Below are 26,770 nucleotides of genomic sequence, written 5' to 3'. Positions count from 1 at the left end.
ACCCTAACCCGATAGCTTACATTGACCAAAAACTCATCAACCCCGAAAAGAACATAGTCCGAAGGCTCTCACCGATGCGCCATTTTGAGCAGACCCAACCGCCTCCACTTTATCTATGAAGATGTAACAACACCTACCACCCTGTCTCTAGTCCGAAGGCTCACTTGGCCCAAACCCCATTAGTTGGTGGAATTCAAACTTGCAACGTCTCTTTTTCATATGTATAGGAAATTTTTTTTAGGTGAGTTTTTTTACCTTTCAACCATAACACATAGGGTGTGTGCTCAGTTCTTTGGGCACTCTACGTCTCTACGGGTTGTACTGTATATGCCTCCAATGGGGCGCGTAGGTAGGTCGCATGCAGCCGAATAGATCTAAATCTACTAGAGGATGATATACAACAAAAAGACGTTTATTATTCTAAATACTTCAACAGAGTTGCATTACAAAAATAAAAATTACTTAAACAAATGTGGTGACTATCATTTCACATGTTCTCTTCCTTAAATTGGGATGCTAACACAATAGAGCAAACTTGCAGCTACCCCATAATCTGTAGGCTCGCATAAAACCTATATACTTCGCCAAAGTTGTTCTCAACACTGCAGCACTTTCTTCAGCTCCTTTTTGTTCACCTAATATGACATATACATAGAATCATGATCAAGAGGTATACTACCAACACATTTCAAACAGAGAAGCTTCATAGATGAATTTCATTTTCTTCGCACAATGGTCAGGATATGGGAGGAAAAGAAGAGAAATTTTACCTTTCCCATGGCATTGCGAGGAAGCGACTCCCACAAGAACAATCTAGTTGGTATCTGCAGGAAACTACCTTGGTTGAGTACAAAGAGGCTAACAAAAGGTAAACGACACTCGAAAAGTCTGCATGTAATCTTTATTCAGCAGGTAAAAATATAACATACTATTGGTTGGTCACACAATTTCGACAATTTTACCCATGCCTAATGTCACTCATTGGTCAATTAAATTAATATATATATATATATATATATATATATATAGAGAGAGAGAGAGAGAGAGAGAGAGAGAGAGAGAGAGAGAGAGGATCTTAGAAGTATATATTTATTTTAAGTTAAAATAAGTACGTAAGTAAAACTTCATTTAGAAAATGAATTCAAACCTAATGTTTTGTGGATATCATCTACTCACCATAAACATTATCTCTACAAAATTTCAACTCATTTAGAAATCTCTAACTTAGAAAAGATGATTACAAAAATACTATTTTCTGGACCGTTAGATTTCTTTTTAAAGATGACAACAATTTTTAGCTAGGTTAGAAGTTTCCAAATGAGTTCAAATTTGTAGAGATGATCTTTATGGTATAAAATTAGAGTTGAATTCATTTTCTAGGTGATGTTTTACTTACGAATTTATTTTAACTTTAAAATAAATATGCACTTCTAATATCGGGCCTATATATATATATATATATATATATATATAATTCATTTTCTAGGTGATGTTTTACTTACGAATTTATTTTAACTTTAAAATAAATATGCACTTCTAATATCGGGCCTATATATATATATATATATATATATATATATATATATATATATATATAAAGGCTAGCTACGTCGACATACATAAATGACATACGGAATTGACATACGCAATTCAAAAGTGGACTTGCACATTGTTCTAAGGGCTGATTTTTGGTAGATAGTATCTCCACAAAAAATCAGCTCAATTGGATGTGTCTAGACTTGTCAAAAGAGTGTTAAAATTCTAGACCGCCAGATAAATTTCTAATTTGAACTCAATTTTTGGTAGGATTAGACATGTTCAAAGGAGCTGATTTTTTGTGGAGATGATCTCCATGTTGTGGAGATCACATCCCCATAAAATCAGCTTTTAGTTAATTATGTAGGTAGGTAGGATTGCATATGTCAATTCCGTATGTCATTTATATATGTCGACATAGCCAGCCCGATATATATATATATATATATATATATATATATATATATATATATATATATATATATATATATATATATATATATATATATATATATATATATGAATAATTATTATTGAAAAGAAGAAGAAGAATATAAATGAATAATCCTTCACATTCATATAAAGTCATTAATTTCCCAACCTATTCCCACCCCTCAAGGTTGCACTGTAGTAGCACCTATCTATTTATATCCGGTAAAGTTTCTCCAAACAAAGGACGTTATCCTGATGCTAATAAGGGTAACATTAAAAAAAGCAAAAAACTAATAACAGAGGTTCTATCAACTATTACAAAAAGAGGATAATCAAATGCTTGGGAAACATGACGCGAATTAACTAGGAGACACTAGTGATATTAAAGTAGCATATGAAAATTGCTTTTTTACTTTAAAGAGTCATCAATAGGAAAACACATTCTCTTAAAGTTGAAAAGCTTCATCTTCCAAACAGTGCACCAGATTCACGTGCAACAACTGATTCCTTTTGTATTGTACTTGAAATTGAAATGTTTAACTAATTGTAACTATAAGTTGATAATCATGCAAACAATAGCTTTCAGAGTGAGAACTACACAACCTCACTAGCAATTTAATCCTCCCGTCAAGCAATTCAATATTGTTGATAGTATTCTACTATTCTGAAGATAAGAGGAAGTCCAATGGGGCTGCTATATGGGCTGCTAAAGGATATATAACACCCCAAACACTGTTTCCAATAGGGCTGCTATATGGGATCTAAATTTTTGGCTAGTGAGCTAAATTTGAGGCCTCATCTAGCAGCTGCTTAATTAAGTTGCAGGAAACAGACAACACAATTTCAGTCGTCTGTGATTTAAGTTGTGTACAGACGGCGGAAATTGTAGAGATGTGCGTAATCCCTATTTTAGGACAAAAACCTCAAACCAATCAAATGCATTACACATAATCCCAAGTTCAATCCTAAATTTTAGAGAGAAAACCCCATAGCCAATAAGAATATACAATGTAATCTCAATTCTAGGACAAACAACGCAAACTCATGTAATCTAATTTAATTTTGGGATAAAATCCCCAAAGATAGAAAGTCAAATCTCTTTATTAGTTTGAACTCTCTCCTATTGGTCAAGGTTTAGAAAATTAAATCTCTTTATTAGTTAGGACTCTCTCCTATTTCGATTAGAATTGATAGGAGTATTTTCTATTGGTTAATTTAATTTACTTGCACCAAATTCCATAAATTTAAGGATTTGAAGCTCTTTTTTAATGCTTCTGCCTCCAACAGACACCACAAATTTCTGTACACAACTTAATGCACAGACGGCACAATTTCTGCCATCTGTTCACCTATGTTAAACCTGCTATAAAACTCCCATTGGAGCAGTTTGACATACAAAATATGACTTCCAAGCTAAAAGTGTCAAACTACTGATGTGGCACCCTAATAGCATGCTATATTTGTCTGTCCCCAATGGACTTGTTCTAATAACACTAGTTTAAATGTTAAACAATTGCCAATGTTTGAATGTCAACTCAATCGACATCTTTCCCTCGAACAAATATGCCCACTTTAGATTCTAAAAGTCATACTGTAACTATTCCAAAAGGTTGTACTGCACCATCACTTTTGATCTTCAAATATCTTACTCAAGTGAATATTTTAATATCTAGCATGACTTTTACTTGGCAACCTCAAATACATCAAGATGTTATTCAGTCGCATCCAAGGGAAAGACAGCTGGAGGAAAAATAGCACGAAAAAGAAAGAAAAATTAAGACCTTGTATGGAGCAAGTTTCTCTTTAGCCCAGGCCTGAAGTTCTTCCAAAGTGATTGCAGGTTTACCTTCTTCTGCCCCTCTTTTCTTTGCACTTTCCTCGGGTACAATTATTGTACATACAGCTTCTCCATAGGCTTTGTCTGGTAAACCCAGCACACAACATTCGGACACAACTGGATGCTGCAAAAGGTTTTCAGTCGATATCCACAAAACTTTATATTCCGAAGGAAACAAAAGTACAATTGTACAAGACAAACAGCCACCTCTCCCACCCCGGAAAAATAAAATAAAAATAGAGTTGTCTAGACGTCAGGGTGTAGATAAACTTTTGGCTAGTTGAGAAATGACACTGGCAATTCAGACCAGATTTTTCAGAAAATTAGGAAACAGGGTGTTTCAGAGATTAAAGCCATGAGCATCCAAGCCTGTTACTTCTAATATGTAACTAATTGCAACGACAAACAAACAAACAGAAAAGCTATTACTAAAAGAGAAAATAAGGTAACACTTTGAACACATTTCAGAATAACCACTGCAAAGTTTTAACACAAACTGATTAACAACAAAGGACGAGCAACCTTCCGCTCTATGTAATGCATCTAAAATGATTACAACCAAAATAAGAACTTGCCTCTAAAAGCACTGCTTCAATATCTAATGCAGAGAGCTTATATCCACCAACCTTCATAATATCAGCACTAGTTCCTGCCAACAATTATTGAGCTTTACAATAATTCACTTCAATAAAAGAGCAAAATGGTAAGCATAGGAAAACTATGTGTACTCCACCTCAGAAAACTAATGTAATGGACACACATTAAGTTATACAACCAACGCACACCCAATTTATGCAACTGGAAGTATGTAACATGGCTCCAGGATATGAAAAAGAAATAATGCACCATTATGCAACTGGAAGTATGTAACATGGCTCCGGGATACGAAAAAGATGTAATACACCAAACAGGGTCGTAAGCGTGAGAAAGACAGCATCAATACAGACTTTAGATGACATAAACAGCATCCATCTCCATCCATTTATTCCATACTATGAGAATAACCTCTGCAGTATCAAGGTTCAAGTAAACCCCACTTGATCCTTTAGACTCCAGTCTCCAGAACACTTCAGAGAGTGACCAGGAGCTGAAAATCAGTGTTGCTTGTTAATGTTAAACCATTTGATAACTCAATTAACCTAAGTGCTTGTACAAGTGTGATTTCCTACAGAACTCTTCAACTTGGTGAATGACTGATGCTTCTACCACTTCACATGGATAGAGGTTTTACTGTTTTAGCAAACAATGACCTACATATTGTAATTTTGTTCCTCCTACATACTCAGTACAATACTAGGTTTTCCATGGGATCTAAGTTTAAGACCTTCCAGTGCTTGTTGAAACAGATTTTGATGTCAGAGCTCCTTGGGCTGCTCACCAGAACTTTTAACTGGAAAATACCACTAGATTCATCACTTTGTTATCATTTCACAGGACATGAGTGCCAGAAAAAACGATAGCCAGTGAATCCAAATAAATAGTTTGAAAAAACTTTCCACATCAAAATTATTCAACACACATACAACATTATTATTAAAGGATAGGAATCATATGAAAATGAAAGTTGCTTACGTCCTAGAATAACGTAGTATCCATCCTCATCCACTTTTACTGTATCTCCAGTTTTGAAGAACCCACCCTCAATGAAAGATTCCTTTGTGACCTAAAAACGTAATACATATAAACCGAAATGAGCATCAAGGAATGATAAGAGTACATGAACTCATAAAAAATAATTGCAGTACTCTAAATGTCTAAAGGTTAATCAGTCATCCAAAACTCTCATCCACGCAGAAATATGGAGCAAATGTGTACAGGAATATATCAACAAGATCCTACAAACTTGTTGAATTCCTTCTATTTTGAATTGCAAAACCTATAGGTACAACAATAACGTCTAAGAGATGGGAGGGCATTCTAGACTCACGAATACAAAATTATTTCCCTGATGAGATGGAAGTAAGCTGTTGAAAGTAAGGCCCAGTGGTCAGCCAGCCATCTCGGAGGGACAGTTGCAATTCGATAAGTGATGAATGACAAACTCATAGCCGCCGGAAAAGTTGTGTTTATACAGTGGCAGAAATTTCAATTGGGTGCACTCCTTTGAGTGTGGGTTCAATTGGATGAATCTGTGGTAGAAGACAGTTTAACAATGCACCCCTTTCTCATGTGCCCTTTCTGACGCTGCTGATGGGCACCACAAGGAGGGATCCAAGGGTTACTTCAAGGAAGATTCTCCTCATCTTCCATACTCCTTAAGAACAAATAAAGATCAGCTAAGGACTGACATAGTGTCTAATTTATTATAAATTGGACTCCCAAACGAACGCTTCCTTAGAATTTGAAATCCTCTTATAAGATTAGAAAAGTCGAAACAAAGGTTTCCTTGGCAGGGATGATCTCGGTGCATGGAAATCGTTTTCGCCAAAAATAAATTGCATTTCCACGTGGGTCCCATGATCTGGTGTTAAGAGGTTCTCATGATAGTAACCAGTATCTATAAACCACTAGTAAGTCCGCTACTTCAACCATATTGCAGTTATCCCGTCATGACAAAAGGAAAAATTCTATCATCCTAACGGATTTCTTACTATGTGTATCCTTTCAGCTTTTACTAGTTACCAGCATGGCCCAAAATATCGCCGAGATATCCGATATCTCGCCGATATATCTCGGTAAATTGGTACACCGATATCGATATTTCCGACATATATCCACCGAATATTGAACCCCTTTTTTTCCGAGATATATCGGAATTTCCGATATGAAAGTTTATATCGCCGATATAATCGATATTTCGAGATAATCGATATATATCGGTTTGACTTTTGACCAATTATTAATAACTTAATATTGAAATTTCCGAAATATCCGAGATATATCGGCGAGATATCCGAGATATATCGGTGAGATATCTGATATTTTAGAAACTTTGGACTGGTCACCAAAAAAACCGAGATATCCGATATATATCGGTTTTTGGGTACACCGATATATTAACCGATATCGAAATTTTGGGCCTTGGTTACCAGAAGCTTCTTATGGTAATGAATGCCCAGATTCTTGGAGCTGATACCAAAAGCAGTAGGCTCTGTAGAGCAAACTCGCAGTATGGATTATTAAATGTCTATACATTCAATACTTCCCCAGAAAAGAAAAACACCTTTGTATCTCGGCAGCATAAGAAGCATTCACCAAAAGTTTAGTCAACACTCTATAGATCTTTTCTCAATTAGGCACCTCATATTATTGGCAAGTTCAACATTTCAATATTTAAGAAGCATCCATTCACAGTGTTATGCAAGTCTCACGCGGAAAGCATCCATTCACAGTGTAGAAGATGGGAAAGCTGTAGACTGACAAAAGAATATAAAATACAAAAAGATACAAGAAGTACCTCAGGAAGTTTCCAGTACTCCTTGAATAGTGAGGGGCTATTAACACAAAGCTCCCCCACTCCCACTATATCACTTCCACTCTCATCATCTGAAAGAATTTTGACCTACCAAAGGTAAACAAGTATGTTTGGTAGAAGTAATTAACAGGCAAATGTTCAAGAAAAGTAAACATATATAGATCCTAACTTTGAGTAAGCTTTGATGTTTTCTGCCTTTTTATGATCATCCATATTTAGTCCCTAACTAATAGTGACGGTAACCAAAAATCCCCCTGAACTTCAAAGTTCTGATTTCTTTTCAGGAGGAAAAAATCAAGGTTAACATACACATGCAGTTGGATCAAGATTATATTGATAGATATAATTAGGTGCCAAAAAAAAAAAAAGGATGAACAGAAGATGCACAACCTGTTGCAGTAGTTCTTAAGATTAACTATAAAAACAAATAAATAAATAAGAAAGAGGTATCCCAAATTTGGCAAAGTTGACACTCATTGCTGCTTTAAAATAGAAGATACTTTCATATAGATAAAACATCTCGCAGCAAATAGTCAAACGAAACATCTCAACTTCGCCAACAAATATGCATTTTGTACATAATACTTATTAGTTAATGATGTCTGTGAATAACACTCTGATGATGTACCAGAAACAGAGAATCTTAGAAAATGTTTCCCAAATTTGACAAGTTTACCCTGATTGCTGCTTAAAAGTGTTTTATCCACTTAATATTTGAGCAAAAAGTACACGCACGTAAAAATGTGGACATATGATTTGAAAAGAATCTTATAAACCTGCACTCCAGGAAATGGTTTGCCAACTGTGCCTCCCTTTCGCATGCCTTCTAAGGGATTAGAGACAGCCATCACAAACTGTAATATAGAATTGCAAGAATGATATTACATAATTATTTTCCTTATCCACAACAAATTTTGGAAGGAATTTAACCACATAATCAGTTCCACAGACCTCGGTCATGCCGTAGCGTTCCAATAGGCGATGCCCCGTTATATTTTCCCATTGTTCCATAACAGGGTAAGGAAGAGCAGAGGAACCACACATCTATAAAATAAGACATTAGTATAACATAAAACAATAGTATGAGAGATCAAAGAAACTGGCCTCTGAACATTTTAACAATTTATTAAGGCTCATAGTCATGCATGAACTTAAAGTTTCTGATTGGCGTACCCCTTCCCTCTATTTTATAAGTTGGAAAAAACAATTATTACTTGGGATTGTTGTTAAACTCGAACTGATGATCTAAGAATTTTCCTTTTCATATTCTTTTAATTTTCTCTAATAACCGAACAGTTAATAACCACATGTTTTAGCTGAACAATGTTATTTATTTACACTATTTTCGAGATGAAGCATGTTGTTCAACAAAATATTTGAGTGCTTACAGTAATTTTCATTCTGCAATATAGTAAATTATGAAATCAGAAGTTGTGGCGTAGAATGGAGTCAACAAGATAAACGCAACAGACATGACATACATGAGAACTTGATAAGCTATACTGAAGAGTCAAAAAATGGTTCGCATTTAAGAGTGAAGACTCAACTAAGCACCTATTAAGTATGTTACATGGAAAATAATGAATCTGTCAATCTTGAGAATCATTAACAGCCACTCTCAGAAGGATCACATAAATTACTACCATAGTACCATGTAAGTTGGTATTTAGGAGATCATTTTCTCTAAAGCTTATATTTGTTCCGACCTTGACTATAGATCTAATTAGAAATGCACAACAAATAATAAAAGGACTTGATGCGAATTACCATTAGGCGCAACTTGCTAGCAGCTGAAGCTGAAGTTGCCTGCAACTCTGGGTCCATTGCTTCGTAACCTTGTAACAATCTAGTATACATCGTGGGAACCTATGCAACCGATAAGCACTTAAGAGTAAGACGGCATATACATACAAAAATATTATAAAAAGGGACAAAAATTTTAAACAAGCGAGAAAAAGATAACTCCATATGAATACTTTTGTAACACAAGACTTGCTGAAAATTCAAAGATATACAGCTCAATGCATTGAACAAAATGCGACAGACTTCAACAAAACATTGTGAAATTTATCTGTTCTTCAGGTTACCTATATGGGATTTCGGTAAATTATCAAGAAATATGAATTCACAGGGTTCTTACCTGTAGGAATTTATAAAAACATAAATTTTTCAAAAAGTTGTCGCGAAGGTATCCAAATTTGGCCAAAATAAAGCAATTGGTACTATGGTTCAATGACATCAAGCACCACCTGAAGGCCATCGTATTGGTCAACCCTCGTACATCAATCCATTAAACTCTCGATGCAGGTAAGGTCTTATAGCAAAAATGTTACATGATAATCATTAAAATGGAAAAAAAAGGGTTGATGAAGGGCAGGAAAGACGACATCATATATGTAAACTTATTCCCTAACACCCTTTTCCCCATGAAGATGGAAATCGAATCCAAGACCATGGGCCCAACCTCCCAAGTCTTGACCAGTAAGTCACTTGACACCTTCAAAAAGCTTGAACTATATGTCCTTAAGACAAGAATCTTGACATTGCATAGGCAAAAATTTAAGGTTTTGTCATATTTGTTGAACCACTGGTTCAGACAAATATTTAAAGGGGGAATCGCTCACTGCTTTTAACTTGCTAATCTTATATGGTCCCGGGAAAGGCACTATAAGCATTCTGCTGTGTGACGCCAAACAACATTAAGTGATTAGGCATCTGACTTATATGTTATATGTAGGACCTCCTATTCCTGTAATCCTGTCCCAGCCAATACTTATCCTTCCTGACCCCAAAAAGATGGTAAGAGCCCTCATGGAAACGTAACACGTATTAAGTCAATGTCAATTTTCTAAAATATATCTAAGCTCATGCGCTCCCAACAATTCATAAGTAGGAAACCAAATACATAAAAATGCTGCTTTAAGTTGATGGGTTTTCCAACCCTAACACTAAATTACAATAGACTATTAGCATTACAATGAGTCTTATCAGTCAAGAACAAAATGTTACTTACTCCTGTGAACACAGTGATAGCGTCATCAACTTTAGTTCCATCTTTCGGGTATGATTCACGCCATCTCTGCCAAATTCCCCTCACACTAAATTTTGGCAGGAACTCAACCTGCCAGTTAAAATAAGAAAGAATATATTGTGGCTTTATAGTTCAACAACTTATGTTAAATATTCAGAAATAAGGAGAAAGTAACAACAAAATTTACCACAGCACCAGCGTAAAGTGGGGCAAGCAGAGCATTGAAAAGCCCATGGACATGTAAGATACAAATTAAGGATCCCAGAGAGAGAGGCAGGGACAGAGAATGCTAACAATTAATAACTTAAAGTATAAAGGATGGGGTCCTATGGACTCACATGAATTGACGTATAACAAACTCATGATTGTTGAACTTTAGATTGTCCTGAACTTCTGTGGATATGATCCTCTCTTTGCATGGATCATCTCAACAAACCATCAGATTGTACAGAAATTCTAACCATAACAAATATAGTCTTCGATGAACAGTCAAAATGAATGATCCACAATTTTATTTATAAATTCTATGTGTGTCAACAATCACGAGTCTGTTACGTGTCAATTCTGTGAGTGCCCAGAAACTCTTTTCAAAATTGAACATCTAATTGAGATGCATAGAGTTTTCTGGATATGGTGCAGAGGCAGAGAGTGCAGAAATTGATCCAATGACGAATATCCCCAAGCGTCTGTCAAGATTTGGACCTATGAAACAACAAACAAAGACACATAAGGAGAGGAGAAACAGATGCAGCTTAAGTTTACAAACAGTAAATGAATTACATAGTAGTGTAACATATTGCGCCCAATTCATATGGTGCGAAAATACTTGCAAAGAGAAACAATAACAAAAGAAACATGGCTTTATAGTTAACCCTGTGAACAAAATGTGAAAATAAGATCCTTATTTCCAGTTCCAATTATTTAATGATTGTTATTAACACCGGTACTATCTTAAAGTATATGTCCTTCCTTGAGTTTTAAAGTGCATCAGCTTAACTAGCACTAATGTGAAAGCAACCATCACGAGAATATGGCTCAATCAAAGTCTCTAGACTAGTAGGTGAAAAGAAGAAAATGCTGGAGAAAATAGGCAAGACAAACTTAGATAAAAGTGAAACTCAAGAAGTAAAGAAGTAACAGTGAACTACTAAAAGTGAAACCAAAGAAGTAACTGATTCGTGGGAATATCCAAATATGTAAAACTCTTAAACCTGTTAGAAAACCTCCACAGACCTAGAGATGTTTGGAAATGCGCTACTTACAACTCACACTCCCTGAAAAAGGAAAACCAAACGTATGAATCAAGCCTTACAGAAGCATCAACTCTTTCCCATCAAAGTCCTTGATTCACTACTGTGTGTACAACTGTATAATTCAACCTGGTTCGATGTCTAAACTTGTAGGTGAAACAAGAAGATGATGAAGAAAGTAGGTAAGACAGTAGGACGGGTTTGGCGATATTTCAGCAGATTCACTGGAACTACTACGAGTGAAATTACACAAGAGATTGATGCAAATAGCCAGTATCTATATTCTCGTCACCAGTGTGTTAATGACCTCAAGAGTTTCTCAACACCCAAGCTATGAAAGAATCTCTGTCGTAAACATTATCAGAACATGGGAAATTGAACTTACGAATCAAAGGCTGTAAAAGCATCCAATTCCTTGAACCCAATTGGGATCAGGGAGACATTTGCACAATGAACTTATATATGTCAATCATTAAAATATGTACAAGTTAACAGAAAATGGTTCACCAGACTCCAAATTGCATTCTTAATCTTAATTGTGGCGACTATGTGGTCTGTCATGATATTATGATCATGGATTTACCAAGTTGTACTTGGTTAAAGCATGGAAGTTTATGACCAAATTGATCATTGGAAAACAATTTTTTCAACTTTTATTAGTATTGGTGGCTTGAATAAAACCCGCGGTTTTTATCTCAAAATCTCAAATCAGATACTGCGACCAACTATCTCGAGCCTGAGGATGCAAGGTAATTGATTCACTTTTTGTTTTCACATAGCGCAGAGCAATGTAAAAATAAATGACAAAAGAACAATGACGTGATTTAATTGCAACGATATACATGGACCACAAGACTAGGGGGAGTACCTGAGAATTGATGCTTTTGTGAGTGTGAACAACGCCTTTAGGTTTTCCTGTCGTACCACTAGTATAGACAATCAATGCAGGGTCATCAGCTGCACCATTACAAAAAATTCGAACTGAAATGAGCTTTATGCTTATACAAGAGAACACAAGAGCTTCTAGCTCAATTGGTTGTGTACCCCTCTCCTCATGGAAGAGGTTGCAGGTTCGAATCCCACCAAGTGTTGGTTGGGATTTCTTTCTTGTGTAATTATGTGATGGGCCTTTGGGCCAAGTGGGTCTTCGGGCTAAAGAAAAGATGCTGCTACAATAGGTAGACCGAGGAGCGAAAGCAAATCTTCATGGACAGGGTGGTGGCAGGTGGGTCTACTCAAAATGGCGCATCGGTGAGAGCCTTCGGGCTAGGTTCCCTTCGGGGTTTATGAGCCTTCAGGCAATGTAAGACTTCGGGCTAGGGTCCTTCAATGTAACTGGTGTAGGTCTGCCTTAACCCTCTAAATATTTAAAAAAAAAAAAAAAAAAAAAAAAAAAGAATATGAGAAGTTCTTCCTAGGTCACTCACCTTCTATGACTTTGGAATTTTCAATTTCCTCTGACAGCTTCTTCTCCATATCTACTTCCCCAGCATGTGTACTTGTCTTTGACGAAATGCCGGAAACAGGGGGAATAAGAGAAAACTGGGCAGAACATTTAGCAGCAACATTCTTCATAAGCTCTTGATGATCTTCAGTGCTAAGAAGCATAGAGATATCCTACAAAGAAAATAGCTATTAACTTTTTGAATAACACATTACTAAGGCAACCCATAGAAAGTACAGTAGCATGCCTTAAATAGCATGTATTTCATGCATGCAAATCTTCCTACACATTTTGTGAATAAATTCGCTTATATTTTGAATTATAAAACCAATATTGCTGACTCGCAGTCTTAATTTATTATATGTAAACAAGGATCTAGATGAATTATGTTTTCCATGGAAGAAAAGACGACAAAATTACGTCTTCAACTAATTTTGTAATATGTAATAGAAGTCACACACGGATTACAGTTGAGCTAATATGCTCAACTGAAACTTTGAAATAACTTGATTGCATACTAGAAGGAAAGATGAACAGTTGGGGGAGTAAATGGTGCTGAAGGACAAACCGAATCATTCATCACATGCAGAAGTTCAGTTTCTGGATAGCTGAGCGCAAGGGGAACTGCAACTCCTCCACTAAGCCAAGTACCTAACATGCCAGCTACAAATTCAGCTGAAGGTTTAGCCACAATTCCAACCCGAGCACCACCAAGATGTCCTGTTCCTCTGTTGCCTTGAGATGTCTGATTAAACAAATCATTCATAAAATGTTGTAACTAGTTAACATGGCTAGTATCAAAGAAATAAATGCAACATGCTCAATAAAAGGAGCTAGAATCTGAAGCTCTGGGACTTCAAAGTAATACTTTTTAATGGAGTTAAACCACATAAGGATGCCTATTGTAAGTTAATTCTTATGACTCGAACATTTGGCAAAATAAACAAGACAATTTCAAATAAAATAATTTGTCAGTAAAGGACAGATATGTTTTGTTCAATTTCTTTTACCTCTAAGACTAGTGTTTGCGTTGTTCCCCTTTGTTTGGAGCACTTTTCTTTGTTTTATTGTCGTGCCAAGTGCTAGTGGTGCATTGAGTAGGTTTGCGTTCCATATTTCCAGGCTAGACCATGCTCAGACAATGGCTAACAAAATGACTCTATTATATAACTCTTAATTATCTATGGACTACAAACAAGGGTTGTAGCAATATACCAACCGATATAAATTTCCAACGAAACCAGAAAAACAAAACATGAAAAGGCAGAAAAACACATAAGAATAATATGCACATATATGAAAGAAGAAGACATACAAAGATGTAAATGATGTGCCATCTATCCTCTAAGAGTGTCATGGCGTAAGTTATATGCCTCACGAGTTTTTTCAGGGGCATAGGTGATAATAGTCTAACAGTAGTAGTTACTAGCAAGTACCAATACCAAGAACGAAACAACTGCATAGTCACAACAATGGTAGTTTCCATTTACACTTTTCCCGACCTTGTCACATAATAAATTAGATATGTTCAACGCAGAAGACGCAAGTTGGGCATATGTGTAACTCTCCTTCTCAAGTCTTAAAGCAACACTGTAACATGCTCCAGAACCATGTCGGAAAGCTGCTTTAACGACGTCCATAAATGTAGGAGAAGAAATTGCTGCAGAATTTGTATATGAAATTATGTGTAGAAACAATGTGAATCAAAACAATGATTATAATTAGCAAGAAAAACGTACATGGTGATGAGGAAATGAAACGAGATTGAGAAAGTGAGAAAGTAGAATGAGTATGGAAACAGGAGTTAAGGCGAGGGTGAGAAAACGGTTTGAAGATGAGGTGGTGGGAAGGTTTATATTTATATAATAATGAGGTACACCTCATTTGGCATTAAATTCAGTTACCTTGCAAGAGTGTGGGATTTTTTTTTGCTGGTGGTAGTTGAGGTGGACAGATGGACGTTTACTACTTCCCGGGTGTTTGAATTGTTGGTTGGGATTGAGTATTAATGATTGAGCTGTTTTTCCGGTTCAGTACTTTGATTTCAAATTATGGAGAAAGGAGTAGAGGGTTTGTAATTTAAACGAGGAAATCGGGGAGAGGGTATTTTAGTCCGACCATATTTTAGATGTTCATACGGGCTTTGGATTCTCACTTTAATGAAAATGGAAAACTTTCAAACGAGATAAAAAAAAATCTATAAACTTTCTTTGAACTTTTGTTGGAAAATAAAATAATCAGTCAAGCAAGAAAGAATCTCTCTTGCTTTTCAATGGTGAAATCGGATGATACATATACATCATAATTAATAAAAATGGGGTTTGTAAATTTAGTGAAGTAGTGTTCAAAAACTAGGTATAATAGCTTTTCCTTTTGATTTAAATTAAAAATTATATAAAGAAAAGTGATAAATACAGTTAACAAAGAAAAATATTCTCATGTATTTTGATGCAGCTGGGCATGTGGAAATTATTCAGTTGAATTTATTTTCTTTTTCCACATTTTATTTTCGATCCTTTTCACGTAGTATCCCATTATCCAATAAGAATGGTCTTGGTAATTTTGGTTTTGGTTATGTGTACTCGCGCATTTTTACAATTATATTCGTTTTCTAAGGACATCCACTATTAGGGGGTGGGAATTTCGCCCTAACGATCCTAACCCGGCCCTGACCGACCCGATCCTAAGCCCTATAAAGCCCTCACAAATAAAGTCCCTCACAGAGTTTAGGGCAAGGCCGACCCGACCCCCTAATGCCATCTAGTAGGGGCTAGAGCTAAAATTCTCAAACATAAGTCCGACTTCTAATTCAAATTACTAACCAAGCCTAGTTTTAGTTTCACATTTTCACTATAAATACACGTACCATAATTGTCCAACTCTTTAGTTAGATATTTTAAATTAAAATAACATTGTCATTTATAATTTATCACTTACACCCAAAGATACTTCCAATAACTTGTCTTATATAATAAAAATTTGTCAACCTATCTAGCAGCCATGAAGAACAATGAGCACTAGCCTAATAAAAAAATAAGACTTTATTCCTTTGATCATCAAATCAAAGTCTAGAACTTATTATTCTCAATTTATTTTCTCACTTACTTCTTATAAATTATATTTTTATTCACATCCAAGCCAAGTTTAGAACTAAAGGTTTCTGTCCACACCATTAAAACGAAATACAGAGCAAACATTTGTAACACAGAAACCAAAAAAACAATCTTTGTCTGAAAAATGACATTTGTAAAAAGAAGAAAATATATAGGCCCGGCCCTAAAACCCGACTCTAAAACCCGACCCTAAAGCCTTTAAAGAGGGCTTAGAGTAGGGTCAGGGCTTGAGATTTAGACTTGTGACCAGGCCCGACCCGACCCTATGCTGAATTTAGGATCGGGCCGACCCGACCTTAATATTTGAAGGGCTTTTGAATGTTTAGGGCCGGGCTAGCCCGACCCGCCCATTGTCCACCCCTATCCACTATACAGAGAAAAAGAAACTTCTCATCGATATCACTATTTTGTTTGTCGAGGTGGGATGTAGTTCAATCTGATGTTTATTTAACTCCTAGTTTGATATATATTCTTTGGCATCCTCCAATATCTTAATTGTTGTTAGAAAAACATTTTACACCATATACTTAGTTAATATGAGGGAAAGAGTAGAATGAAGAACATGAGTCAAAGGAAAGCTTTTTATATTAGATCATACATATATTTGATCTTCCTAAACAGACAATTTTGATCATAAAAATTATGGACGAGCCTCATGAGTATTGACTGAAAATCCATATCAAACTTTTGCGTGTGGCATAACCCCACAATCCAGAAGGCATGCAAAACTTGTTTTTATTTACTTCAACAATTTTGCTGCAATTTTGGCGTACAAAAGTTAAGGCTGCTCAGTGGAGTGGCCATCTGATCAAGCCAGAAGATCTTTTGATTTTAGTCCAGTTTCACACTTCCACTTGGCCAATCCTTACAATTGGGCTGAAGTCCGCCCTCAACCTCAAAAGGCCCGCTCCATATATATAGCGATTCGATACCAAAAAATTTAAATTTTGTTGGACAGACATACGGATATCGCCTTCCAAAAGATAGTTGGGACTTGGGGGGTAAACGATTGGTGGAGAGAAAATCTAATTAATGGAAACAGTTGCACTTCTTGAAAACATCTAAAGTACAAAGGAAAACCCAGAAAACGTTTCGGAGAATAAAACATTAGATGAAGAAGTTGTAGAAGAGAGAAATATGGCGCTGCATTGCCCCATCCCAATGCATTGTTCAAGTTCACGACCTCAACTTGATTTAAGTGGTGCAGAAATTCAAGGAAATTTTGAAGAGAAAGATCCTACTATCTTATTGCCTAATCAGTCTCATGATATTTATCATCTCGCACTAGATATTGGAGGTATAGAAACAACCCTCTTGTTGGTTTAAGTTTTACTATTATTCTATTACCAATGTTGAAGTCGCTCTAAACGTAGGGGTGGGTTGTTTGATATATATGTGATGAATTCTTCCTGACCAATTATTTTTGAGAGGGCATGGGTAAGTTACTTTGGTAGCCCATCACAAAGCTTGATGCATAGGTACCACGAGCATGGCATTCCAACTAAAGCAAAGACGTGTTAGTAGTATTAATTATCTTTTAATTGGGAGCTTGGATGCCTAGCGCAAAAGAATTCAAACTTAGTATTTTATGAAATCAAACAATTTTAAGCAAAAGCAAAGAGGGTCTGGGTGGCCTACACGATATTGTTGCTTGACCAATACAAGTCGGATGGGCATTGGCTTTTATTGTGAATTTCCTTTCAAGTTTGTTTTCTTTGCACTGTCTATACATGGTTTAAGAATTTGGACACTTACATTCGTACACTGTCTTTAAATGTAAAATCTAAATGCAATTTTCTTCTTATGCTTTTCAGGATCTCTAATCAAGTTGGTCTATTTCTCAAGACATGAGGATCGAGCCACTGATGATAGGAAGAAGAGTTGTTTCAAAGAAAGAGTGGAAGTTTTTAATGATAGTAGGAGGAGTTACCCTATTCTTGGTGGGAGGCTCCACTTTGTGAAGTTTGAGACTATGGAAATTAATGAATGCTTAGATTATATTTACTCTAAGCAGCTGCACCGTGGTGGGTTGGATCCACGAGGCTGGAGCTCTGAAGGGCAAGTGAATGAAAATGCAATTGTTAAGGCCACAGGAGTGGAGCACATAAGTTCGTAGAATTGTTTAAGGAGAGGCTCGGTGTTAGTATTGAAAAAGAAGATGAAATGAATTGCTTAGTTTCTGGGGCAAATTTTTTGCTCAAGACGATCAGCCATGAAGCTTTCACACATGTGAAGGGTCAGAAAACATTTGTTCAGATTGATCAGAATGATTTGTTCCCTTATCTGCTTGTCAATATTGGCTCCGGTGTAAGTATAATCAAGGTTGATGGAGATGGCAAATATGAGAGAGTTAGGGGGGCAAACGTGGGTGGTGGTACTTATTGTGGACTGGGAATGCTTTTAACTAAATGCAAGAGCTTTGATGAGTTGCTGGAGTTGAGTCAACGAGGAGACAATACAGAAATAGACATGCTTGTTAAAGATATTTACGGTGGCGACTATTCTAAGATTGGTCTCCCAGCAAATACGATTGCTTCAAGTTTTGGAAAACCAGTCTCTGAGAATAAGGAGCTTGATGATTACAGACCTGAAGATATATCCTTGTCCCTCTTGCGAACGGTTTCCTACAATGTTGGGCAGATCGCCTACTTGAATGCGCTTCGATTAGAGCTGAAGAGCATATTTTTTGGAGGATTCTTTATAAGGGGTCATGCTTACCATGGACACCATCTCCTATGCTGTTGATTTCTGGTCAAAAGGTGATGCCATAGCAATGTTTTTGCGGCATGAGGGATTTCTAGGGGCATTGGGTGCTTTTATGAGCTATGAGAAGCATGATCTTGATGACTTGATGGAAAATCAGTTTGTGGAATGTTTCCCAATGGTTCGCCACTAGGGGTTTGAGTGACAAGATTTAATGCATGGGGAAGTTTGTCAGAAAGGCGCTGAGATTATTGCTCCTGTCCCAATGGCACCACCAGAGACTACTGGTCTTGGCGGCTTTAAACTACCTTCATCCAAAGGGGAGACTCTGTGCTCTGGTGATGCTTCTTTAAATGTTGGAGTGCTTCATCTTGTACCCACATTAGAGGTGTTTCCATTATTGGTGGATTTTAAGATATATGAACCTAACACTATTGATCTTTCTGATCACCGTGCACTTGAATACTAGTTCACTGTGCATTCAGAGCATTTTCCAGATCTTGTTGATAAGGCAGCAGCTAGTGAAGGTGGAATTGATGATGCTAGAAGTAGGGGTGATGCATTTACCCGTGCATTTTCTGCTCACTTGGCAAGGTTAATGGAATAACATGCCGCTTGCGAGAAATTGGAATTGGCAAATCTTTTGGAGTTTAGGCAAGAGTGATTGAGGGAATTCCAGTTTTTGGATGCATTCAGAACCATAAAACAGAGGGATAATGGAGCATCACTTGCAGTTTTGACTGATCTTCTTATGGAACTTGTTAGTATGAACGTGGAGTGAAGAATGCTTACTTTAATTGAAGGTATTCCTGCCTTGAATACTTATGATTGTGGTTCTCGTGCTTGTGTGAAGCTCTGTCACAGAGGAACAATCATTGAAATATATCGTAGGAGATGCAAAAAAATGCAATGACCTTGGCGGGTGGCTGATTTTGTTGTTTTCAAGGAGAGGATGCTGGCTGTATGTGACATTATTCCTGTTCAACATAAAAGAGCCTTGCCTCGTTGTTGATAACTCAGGTGCCGATGTTGTTCTTGGGATGCTTCCATTAGCACGGAAACTCCTGCAACGTGGAACCGAGTTGTCCTGCTAGCTAATCCCCTCCCTGCTCTGAATGATATAACTGCCACAGAACTTCCTGACATTAATCGTTGCTGAGGCTGCCAAGCATTGTTATGTACTATACTTCGAAAAGCTTCTGAAGCAGGAGGCTTACTTGTGGATGAAATGTTCTATGTACATGATGCTTGAAAAATGAATTCATCGTCAACACCTTTAATGGTTATTAAGAATGGATATGGATGTGGTACATGCATAGACTTTGGACAAAGTCAGTTAAGAGCTTGCTGCTGTAGCAAACGATGCAGACCCGGGCATGCTCTTCATACGAACTTCAGTGCTTGTTTTATATGTGACACACTAAAGCTTGCAATGGTGAAGAACCAAATATTGGCGGAGAAACTTGTCAATGGGAACATCTACGATTTTGTCTGCAGATATATATGAACCGTCATAGTGAGTGAGTGCTTCCACTCTTAAGTTTTAACACCCTTAAGCTAATATTATTAATGCAAAAGACATAATTTACTGTACTTGTAGGACGTAGTTTAGTCAGTTTCTCATCTTTCTAGATTTAGCCGGCGAAGCTCATTGGTGTGACCACTGCCCAGTTTAGCCAGAGCTAAAGCCAGATTCTGATGTACAACTTGAATGGAGAATGAGAATTATTCTTTGAATCCTTATTAGTGAAAAGATGTAATAATATTCATGTATTGACATTGAGATCAAAAATATATAAAGACACCAAGTTCATAACTATATCTAACCAGGCTAGTGATGATGATTTCATAGTCACAGACTCACAGTAAGTCAATCTTTCTGGATTCTACTTGCCTACTTGGGTTGGTTAGCAGTGCTCAAAAAATCATGACCACTTCGGGTTCTCGTATTAAATTAAAGAAAGTTGCACTGCCGTGGAAATCATCCTACCCAAATCTCAGAGTGATGCCAATTCTAAGTTAATGGAAATGACATTTTCAATTAATATGCCATCGTTGCATTTTCAGAAGTAGTGTATAACGATTAACGACTGGTTGAATCCCTAGTACCACTACCACAATACACAAATACAGAGAGGCTGTTGGTAACAGGGCCCAAAATATCGCCGAGATATCCGATATCTCGCCGATATATCTCGGTAAATTAATACACCGATATCGATTTTTCAATATATCCACCGAATATTGAACCCTTTTTTTCGAGATATATCAATTTCGATATGAAAGTTTATATCGCCGAGATAATCGATATTTCCGAGATAATCGTATATATCGGTTGAACCAATTGTTAATAATTTAATATTGGAGGTCCGAGATATCCGAGATATATCGTTGAGATATCCATATTTTAGAAACTTTGGACTGGTCACCAAAAGAACCGAGATATCCGATATATCCGATATATCTCGGTTTTTGGGTACACCGATATATTAACCGATATCGAAATTTTGGGCCTTGGTTGGTAAAATGGAGGTTGTTAGGGAATCCCAATAGATATTCGGAAGTGGTTGCCGATTTATTCATTGGGTTAACTAGCATTACTCCCCCACCCCCAACTTGATGGAAAGGGTTAATACTAGTTATGACAGTAAACGCCAACACATCCTCCACACATGATTAACAGTTTTGACAGTAAATTCTACTTAAACACCCCCTACGTATAAATATTGGCAAATTCTTTAATTTATAAAACTTAATCTTCTTATTTACATCGCAAATTAGGAAAACTTTCCTTGTCAAGTTTCAAGTAGAACAAGAGGCTGATGAGAGGAATTTGTAGTAGTTCTTCAAACCATACCCTACACAGAATATGCAAGTCCGAAGACCCTTTGCAATTCGAAGGGACTTTGATGGTGGAACCACCTAAATCTTTAAATTGTCCCCTGTTTTGGTAAAACATATTGTATAGGAGAATTATTCTTAACCCTCAATCGTATCACTGAATGGAGTATTATGATTCCCATCTATAGTTAGTTTGTCCAATCAATAATAGGGAAGACTTTTTTTTTTTGCTAACTAAGTTGAATTGCATTAAAAAGGATCTAAGGACATGTGTTTAGGGTAGGGCAACATACTGCACCTCCCTAATTCAATCAAATCTCACATAACACTCATACTAATACAAGTATTTTGAACTAACAAAATCGGTAAAATATTTCAAATAAAGCTTCCCACTTGTGCCACTGGGGCTTCCCTTCAATAATGACAGCCTCCTGAAGGGGTAGGGCTGCACCTTTCTTAGACAATGCATCTGCCGACGTATTAGCTTCTCTTCACACTGTAGAAATCTTGAATGTTTGCAACTCTTTCTGGCAATAGCTCCATCTTGGAGTCAGCTCCCATGGTAAGTTACCGGTACTGAAGGCTTTGGCAGCAACTTCAGAATCAGTTTCTACCCATAAAAGTCTTCAACCTTTAAGGATTGCATGCTCAACTCCTTCTACAATTGCCATGCACTCTGCCCTAAAGCTTGTTCCCACACCAATATTCTTGCAAATTGATAGCTTAAATTCTACCAAACTATTTATGTATGAGATACCTATACCAGACATACTTGGGTTGCCGGCAGAAGCACCATCTGTGTTCAGCTTCATGATATCAGGTTCTGGTGGAATCCAAGAACATTGTTTCACTTGAGGGGCTTTCCTTCTTCTTGGACTTACATTCCAAAACTGAAGCAACTTTTGTTCCTGTGCAGTGTGAGCACTCCCACCCTTTGATTTACTTGCAGATATTATAACTTGAGTTCTCACCAAGTGTTTACATTCGCCAATCTTAGGAGTCTTGTTATCGAAATGAACTTTGTTTTGCTGCTTCCAGATACTAACAAGCCCAGTCACCAAACAAGAGTTCCAAATATGTTGGACTTTTGAACCCCAATTTTTTCCTAATTTCATTGCTTCACTAAAATTCTGCAGCGTTTGTGAAACACCAAATGCTTGAGCGATCCACGACCACAACTGCTGCGAGAATGAACACTGCCAGAAAATATGTTCATTATTTTCCACCTGAGCTTTAAATAGCCTACAACATGAAACCAGTCGAATGCCATTACTCTGAATTCTTTCATCTGTAGCAACTCCCTTTTTGAGGATTTTCCATGCCAATGCAGCCATTCGGGGATGTATATATTTGTTCCAAATGTGTTTATGCCACCCAATTCTAGGATTTCTCCTCCTGATTTCTTCATAAGCAGATTTTGTGGAAAAGTTTCCATTGATGTCCGGGCACCAAACTAGATGGTCTTCACAATTTGGCTCACACTTTAGAACAGAAGTGAAGACTCATGACTTAAACACAAGACAAAAATAAGAACATTGGTGCTTTTCTTGGAAATTAGAATATATTAAATCTCAAGATCTGGACAAGGTTCTTAAAAGGCAAACAAGTAATAAGTCTAATAACTCCCCTAGAATCAGAGCACAGTAAGAGCTAATCAAACTGAACCGGTCTTGACATATTTTTACACAAATATATATTACGTGGTTGTGTGCAACAAAATACAGAGAAGCAAATGTAGCTTCACTCGTACTAGCCCCATTCGTGATGATGGAACCACCTCCATTACCTCCAGAGTTGCCGTGAGCACTGGTGCTAGCCTAATTTGTTACAGCACCACCACTGTTACCTCCAGAGGCGCCATGACCACCCATGCTTGCCCCAGTTGTTATTGCATCACCACCGTTGCCTTCTCCACCGGAGCTATGAACACTGGTGCTAGTCTCATTTGTGACGGCACCTCCACTACTACTCCCACAGGCGCCGTCACTAATGCTAGCCCCATTCGGGACAACAACATCACCGCCATTACCTCCGCCTACGCCATTGTCACTATTAGTGTTGTCCACAATCGCGATGGCACCACAATCATTACCTCCATGGCAACCATGTCCACTCGTGCTCGCCCCACTCGTGAAGGCTGGACTGCGTGTGCTAGCCCCTTCCTTGGAATCACCATTACACTCATTCATTAGACGAATATTAATCGCAAAACAAAGAGTCTTATTGCGATCTCTAAACGATCAAATCTCCACAAATTTCCAACCCATTTCGAGTTTGTGCTCTTTAACAAATTGATGCCACAATGTGATCAGAACATACTTGCCAACTTTACCCCAGTAATTAAAATTCAGTTTCCATACGTCATCCCTAGGACCCAAAACATGCACTGAAAAGGGTATACGTTTATTCACAGCATTTAATTCCTCAATTCTTAAAAGTTCTTTAACTTCTCTGGGCATATAAAGACAATTCTGTGCCCTATCTGTATCACTCTTAAATATTTCTTTCGTATTTACCCACTTAATATTTTTTCCTTTCATTACTTTAAGAATATTATCCCTCATACCTTCTGGCATCAAAGGCTCCTCTGCTCTTTCTTTAATCCTGTTCACTGCCCCCTTTCCCGCTTTCTTGTTATTCATATTGCCTTTCACTACTGCCTTCTTCTGTTTCTTGTTATCATAACAATAATCGTCATCCAAATTTTCTTGATCATCATAATACTCTTCTAGCTTTCTTTTACCCTTCCTATCAATTTTCTTTTTCTCTTCTTCCATCACCTTCTCACACTCCTCCATATCATCACCCTTATCAACTTTCCTATCCTCAGCCTCAAAAAAATCGGCACACACATTTACTTGATCACCAAGTTTCTTCTTTTCTACATTAGGTGATGGCGGAATTTCACCCTCTTCTAACTCCACGTTTTCTTTTTCTCTCATAGCAATATTTTTATGTTCCTTATTTGCAACATGTTTTAACGCACTTAGAAGTATATCACGTTCCATATTGTAAAGCAAGTGATAATAATGGAAAGATTATGTTGAGGTTTTATATTTGTAGAGTATGTATGAAAGTTTATTCTCATTCGTATTTCTAATTTCGAGCCCGACTCCTATATAGTTTCTAATTCAGTTTTAACTTTTAAGTATAAGTACAAATAGAATTATTAAACGGAGGCCAAAGTAGTTTGTTTTAATATTGTTTATGGGAACCTATTTCTTTAGTAAGACTCTTCCTTCCAATAGCATCCAATTTCATGTTTCAAAGACCCAATCCAGGTTTTAGGGTATTCGGATTTGTCTCCTGCTACTGAATTGAAAGGTTATACAATTGTTTTCTTTTGAATAGAACTTGTGGTGGTGGTACACCATTTTTGTATGTTTTCATCAACGGTGACTTTTTAATTTCCTGGTTAAAATAGCGAGTACTCTGACAATATACAGATTGCTTCCGCAGAAAGGAAACTGGTTCTTATTTAGCTTATTCCCTGCTTGTTTGTCGGGATGAATCGATAAAGAAGCACTTTTCCATTGAAAGCGGGGTGCTTTAGAGGTGGAGTACAAGTTTTTATTCTGGAATTATTGTCTGAGTTGACTGAACATCAATTAATGGAGGATCTTGCCAAGGTGCTAATCAGAGACATCGTTGTGCCTACTGGATGGGGGTATGAAAGTGATTGAATTATTGAAAGGAGGTGGAAGCAAACAATTCTATAGGGAGAAATGAGTGTCGTGTCTTGGAATTGTAGAGGAATTGGTCTTGACTCCACAATTATGGCACTTAAAGATCGGATTCGGAAAGACCGACCAAAGATTGTTTTTCTGTGTGAAACAAAGGCATCTTATGAGAAGTCATGTCAGTTAATTCGAAGAATTGGAGATGTGTTTAACTTTTTTGTTGTCCCTTCTAATGGAAGATCAGGGGGGTTGTGGTTGTTATGGTATTCTATGCAGCAGATGGATGTGTTGTATAGTGATGCTTGGGTAATTCATGCTTGTGTCAATGACAAAGAATCTCCTATTTGGTACTTTACTGGCGTATATGCAAATACTAAACTGAATATTAGGACTTTACAATGGAATGTCTTAATGGGATTACAACCAAATACTGATGAAGCTTGGATTTGTATGGGGGATTTTAACAATGTGATGTCATAGGATGAAAAGTGGGGCCGTTGTCCAGCAACAAGAACTTCTATTCTGGGATTTGAAAATATGGTACAGCAGTGCAATTTGATGGATATGGGTTTTGTAGGAGGGATGTATACATGGTGTAATAATCAAGAAGGAACAAGCAGGGTCTTCACTCGAATTGATAGAGCACTATGCTATGCACCCTGGAGAATTCAGTTCCCTGAAGTGAAGATTTTTCATATACCCACAATAGATTCTGATCATAAATTTTTGGTGCTCAGATTTAAACCATATTACCAAAAATTGAAACGCCCTTTCCGATTTGAAGCAATGTGGTTGTCTGATCCAACTTGCCAAGATGTTGTACAACATGCAATGAATCAGTTGTTTAATGGTTCGCCTTCATACACCTTTTGTCGGAAGCTGGCGTATTGTCGACAGTTGCTTATCTATTGGAATCACACTCATTTTGGGCACATAGGGACAAAGTTGAAACAAATTGACGAGCAGTTGAATCAGTTGCAGCAAAACTTTGCCATGGTTGCAAGGCCATCTGAACAGGATTTGTGAGAAGATAAAGATTTGTTGATGGAATATAATTAGATTTTGAAGAGACAAGAAATCCATTGGGTTCAGAAGGCACACTTTGACTGGAGGAAAATGGGTGAACTCAATACAAATTTTTTTCATGCGGTGGTAGTTCGAAGAAGACATAGAACTTCAATTAATAGTCTTAAAAAACCGGATGGCGCAATTGTCACAGCAAAGGAAGATATAGGCGAGCAGCTTGTGGACTTCTTTGGGAACTTGATGTCCACATCAACACCTGAAATGCCAGAGGATCTTATGCAGGTGATACCTAATTTAATCACTACAGATGATAATGCTAAACTTATGCATTCAGTTTCAGATAGTGAGATTCTTAAAGCATTAAAAAACATAGGGCCACTAAAAGCCCCAGATCCAGATGGGTTTCATGCTATCTTTTACAAAACTTTTTGGGCAAAAGTGGGACCAAAGACTGTGGAACTA

At 37.0% G+C, this 26,770-nt stretch overlaps 3 protein-coding genes and 1 pseudogene across 9 annotated transcripts; 2 read left to right on the top strand and 2 right to left on the bottom strand.

Annotated features, from left to right (window-relative positions):
* Positions 1–396: 396 nt before the first annotated feature.
* Positions 397–15,339, bottom strand: AAE13 (AMP-dependent synthetase and ligase family protein). 7 transcript variants are annotated; one of them, XM_086603082.1, is made up of 17 exons: positions 14,685–15,339; positions 14,448–14,605; positions 13,514–13,690; positions 12,929–13,118; positions 12,370–12,458; positions 10,884–10,953; positions 10,439–10,491; positions 10,234–10,341; positions 8,988–9,086; positions 8,172–8,264; positions 7,997–8,074; positions 7,203–7,307; positions 5,378–5,468; positions 4,381–4,454; positions 3,750–3,929; positions 771–824; positions 397–635 (listed from the first exon to the last, which is right to left on the bottom strand). In XM_086603082.1, exons 1-17 carry the CDS (start codon positions 14,827–14,829, stop codon positions 597–599), a joined length of 1,803 nt encoding a protein of 600 aa, XP_086459208.1. In that variant the 5' UTR covers positions 14,830–15,339; the 3' UTR covers positions 397–596. The 7 variants fall into 7 exon arrangements, with proteins under 7 accessions (XP_086459208.1, XP_086459212.1, XP_086459209.1 ...); XM_086603086.1 differs by having other exon boundaries at positions 14,850–15,066; XM_086603083.1 differs by having other exon boundaries at positions 10,439–10,492; positions 10,885–10,953; positions 14,388–14,605; positions 14,850–14,988.
* Positions 15,340–17,162: 1,823 nt separating this feature from the next.
* Positions 17,163–20,268, top strand: LOC147511369 (pantothenate kinase 2 pseudogene; annotated as a pseudogene).
* Positions 20,269–22,228: 1,960 nt separating this feature from the next.
* Positions 22,229–22,936, bottom strand: LOC147511368 (uncharacterized). Its single transcript, XM_086598445.1, has one exon. It carries the CDS (start codon positions 22,934–22,936, stop codon positions 22,229–22,231), a length of 708 nt encoding a protein of 235 aa, XP_086454571.1.
* Positions 22,937–25,819: 2,883 nt separating this feature from the next.
* LOC147511367 (uncharacterized) lies at positions 25,820–26,308 on the top strand. Its single transcript, XM_086598444.1, has one exon. The coding sequence runs from the start codon at positions 25,820–25,822 to the stop codon at positions 26,306–26,308; it is 489 nt and encodes a 162-aa protein (XP_086454570.1).
* Positions 26,309–26,770: the final 462 nt, after the last annotated feature.

This window comes from Coptis chinensis, chromosome 3 (genome assembly GCF_015680905.1).
Source record: "Coptis chinensis isolate HL-2020 chromosome 3, ASM1568090v1, whole genome shotgun sequence".
NCBI classification, from domain to species: Eukaryota; Viridiplantae; Streptophyta; class Magnoliopsida; order Ranunculales; family Ranunculaceae; genus Coptis; species Coptis chinensis.
The sequence above is the reverse complement of the archived record's forward strand: the minus strand, read 5'-3'. Positions and strand labels throughout refer to the sequence as shown.

What these genes read in the sequence shown, in the direction of transcription:
- LOC147511367 (XM_086598444.1), top strand. Translation starts at nt 25,820, where the DNA reads ATGGTACAGCAGTGCAATTTGATGGATATGGGTTTTGTAGGAGGGATG.
- LOC147511368 (XM_086598445.1), bottom strand. Translation starts at nt 22,936, where the DNA reads ATGGCTGCATTGGCATGGAAAATCCTCAAAAAGGGAGTTGCTACAGAT.
- AAE13 (XM_086603080.1), bottom strand. Translation starts at nt 14,829, where the DNA reads ATGAGGTGTACCTCATTATTATATAAATATAAACCTTCCCACCACCTC. An exon ending in CACTTTACGCTGGTGCTGTG is followed by an intron (nt 10,342 to 10,438) that starts GTAAATTTTGTT and finishes TTTAACTGGCAG; the next exon opens with GTTGAGTTCCTGCCAAAATT. An exon ending in CTAGCAAGTTGCGCCTAATG is followed by an intron (nt 8,265 to 8,987) that starts GTAATTCGCATC and finishes CTTATTTTATAG; the next exon opens with ATGTGTGGTTCCTCTGCTCT.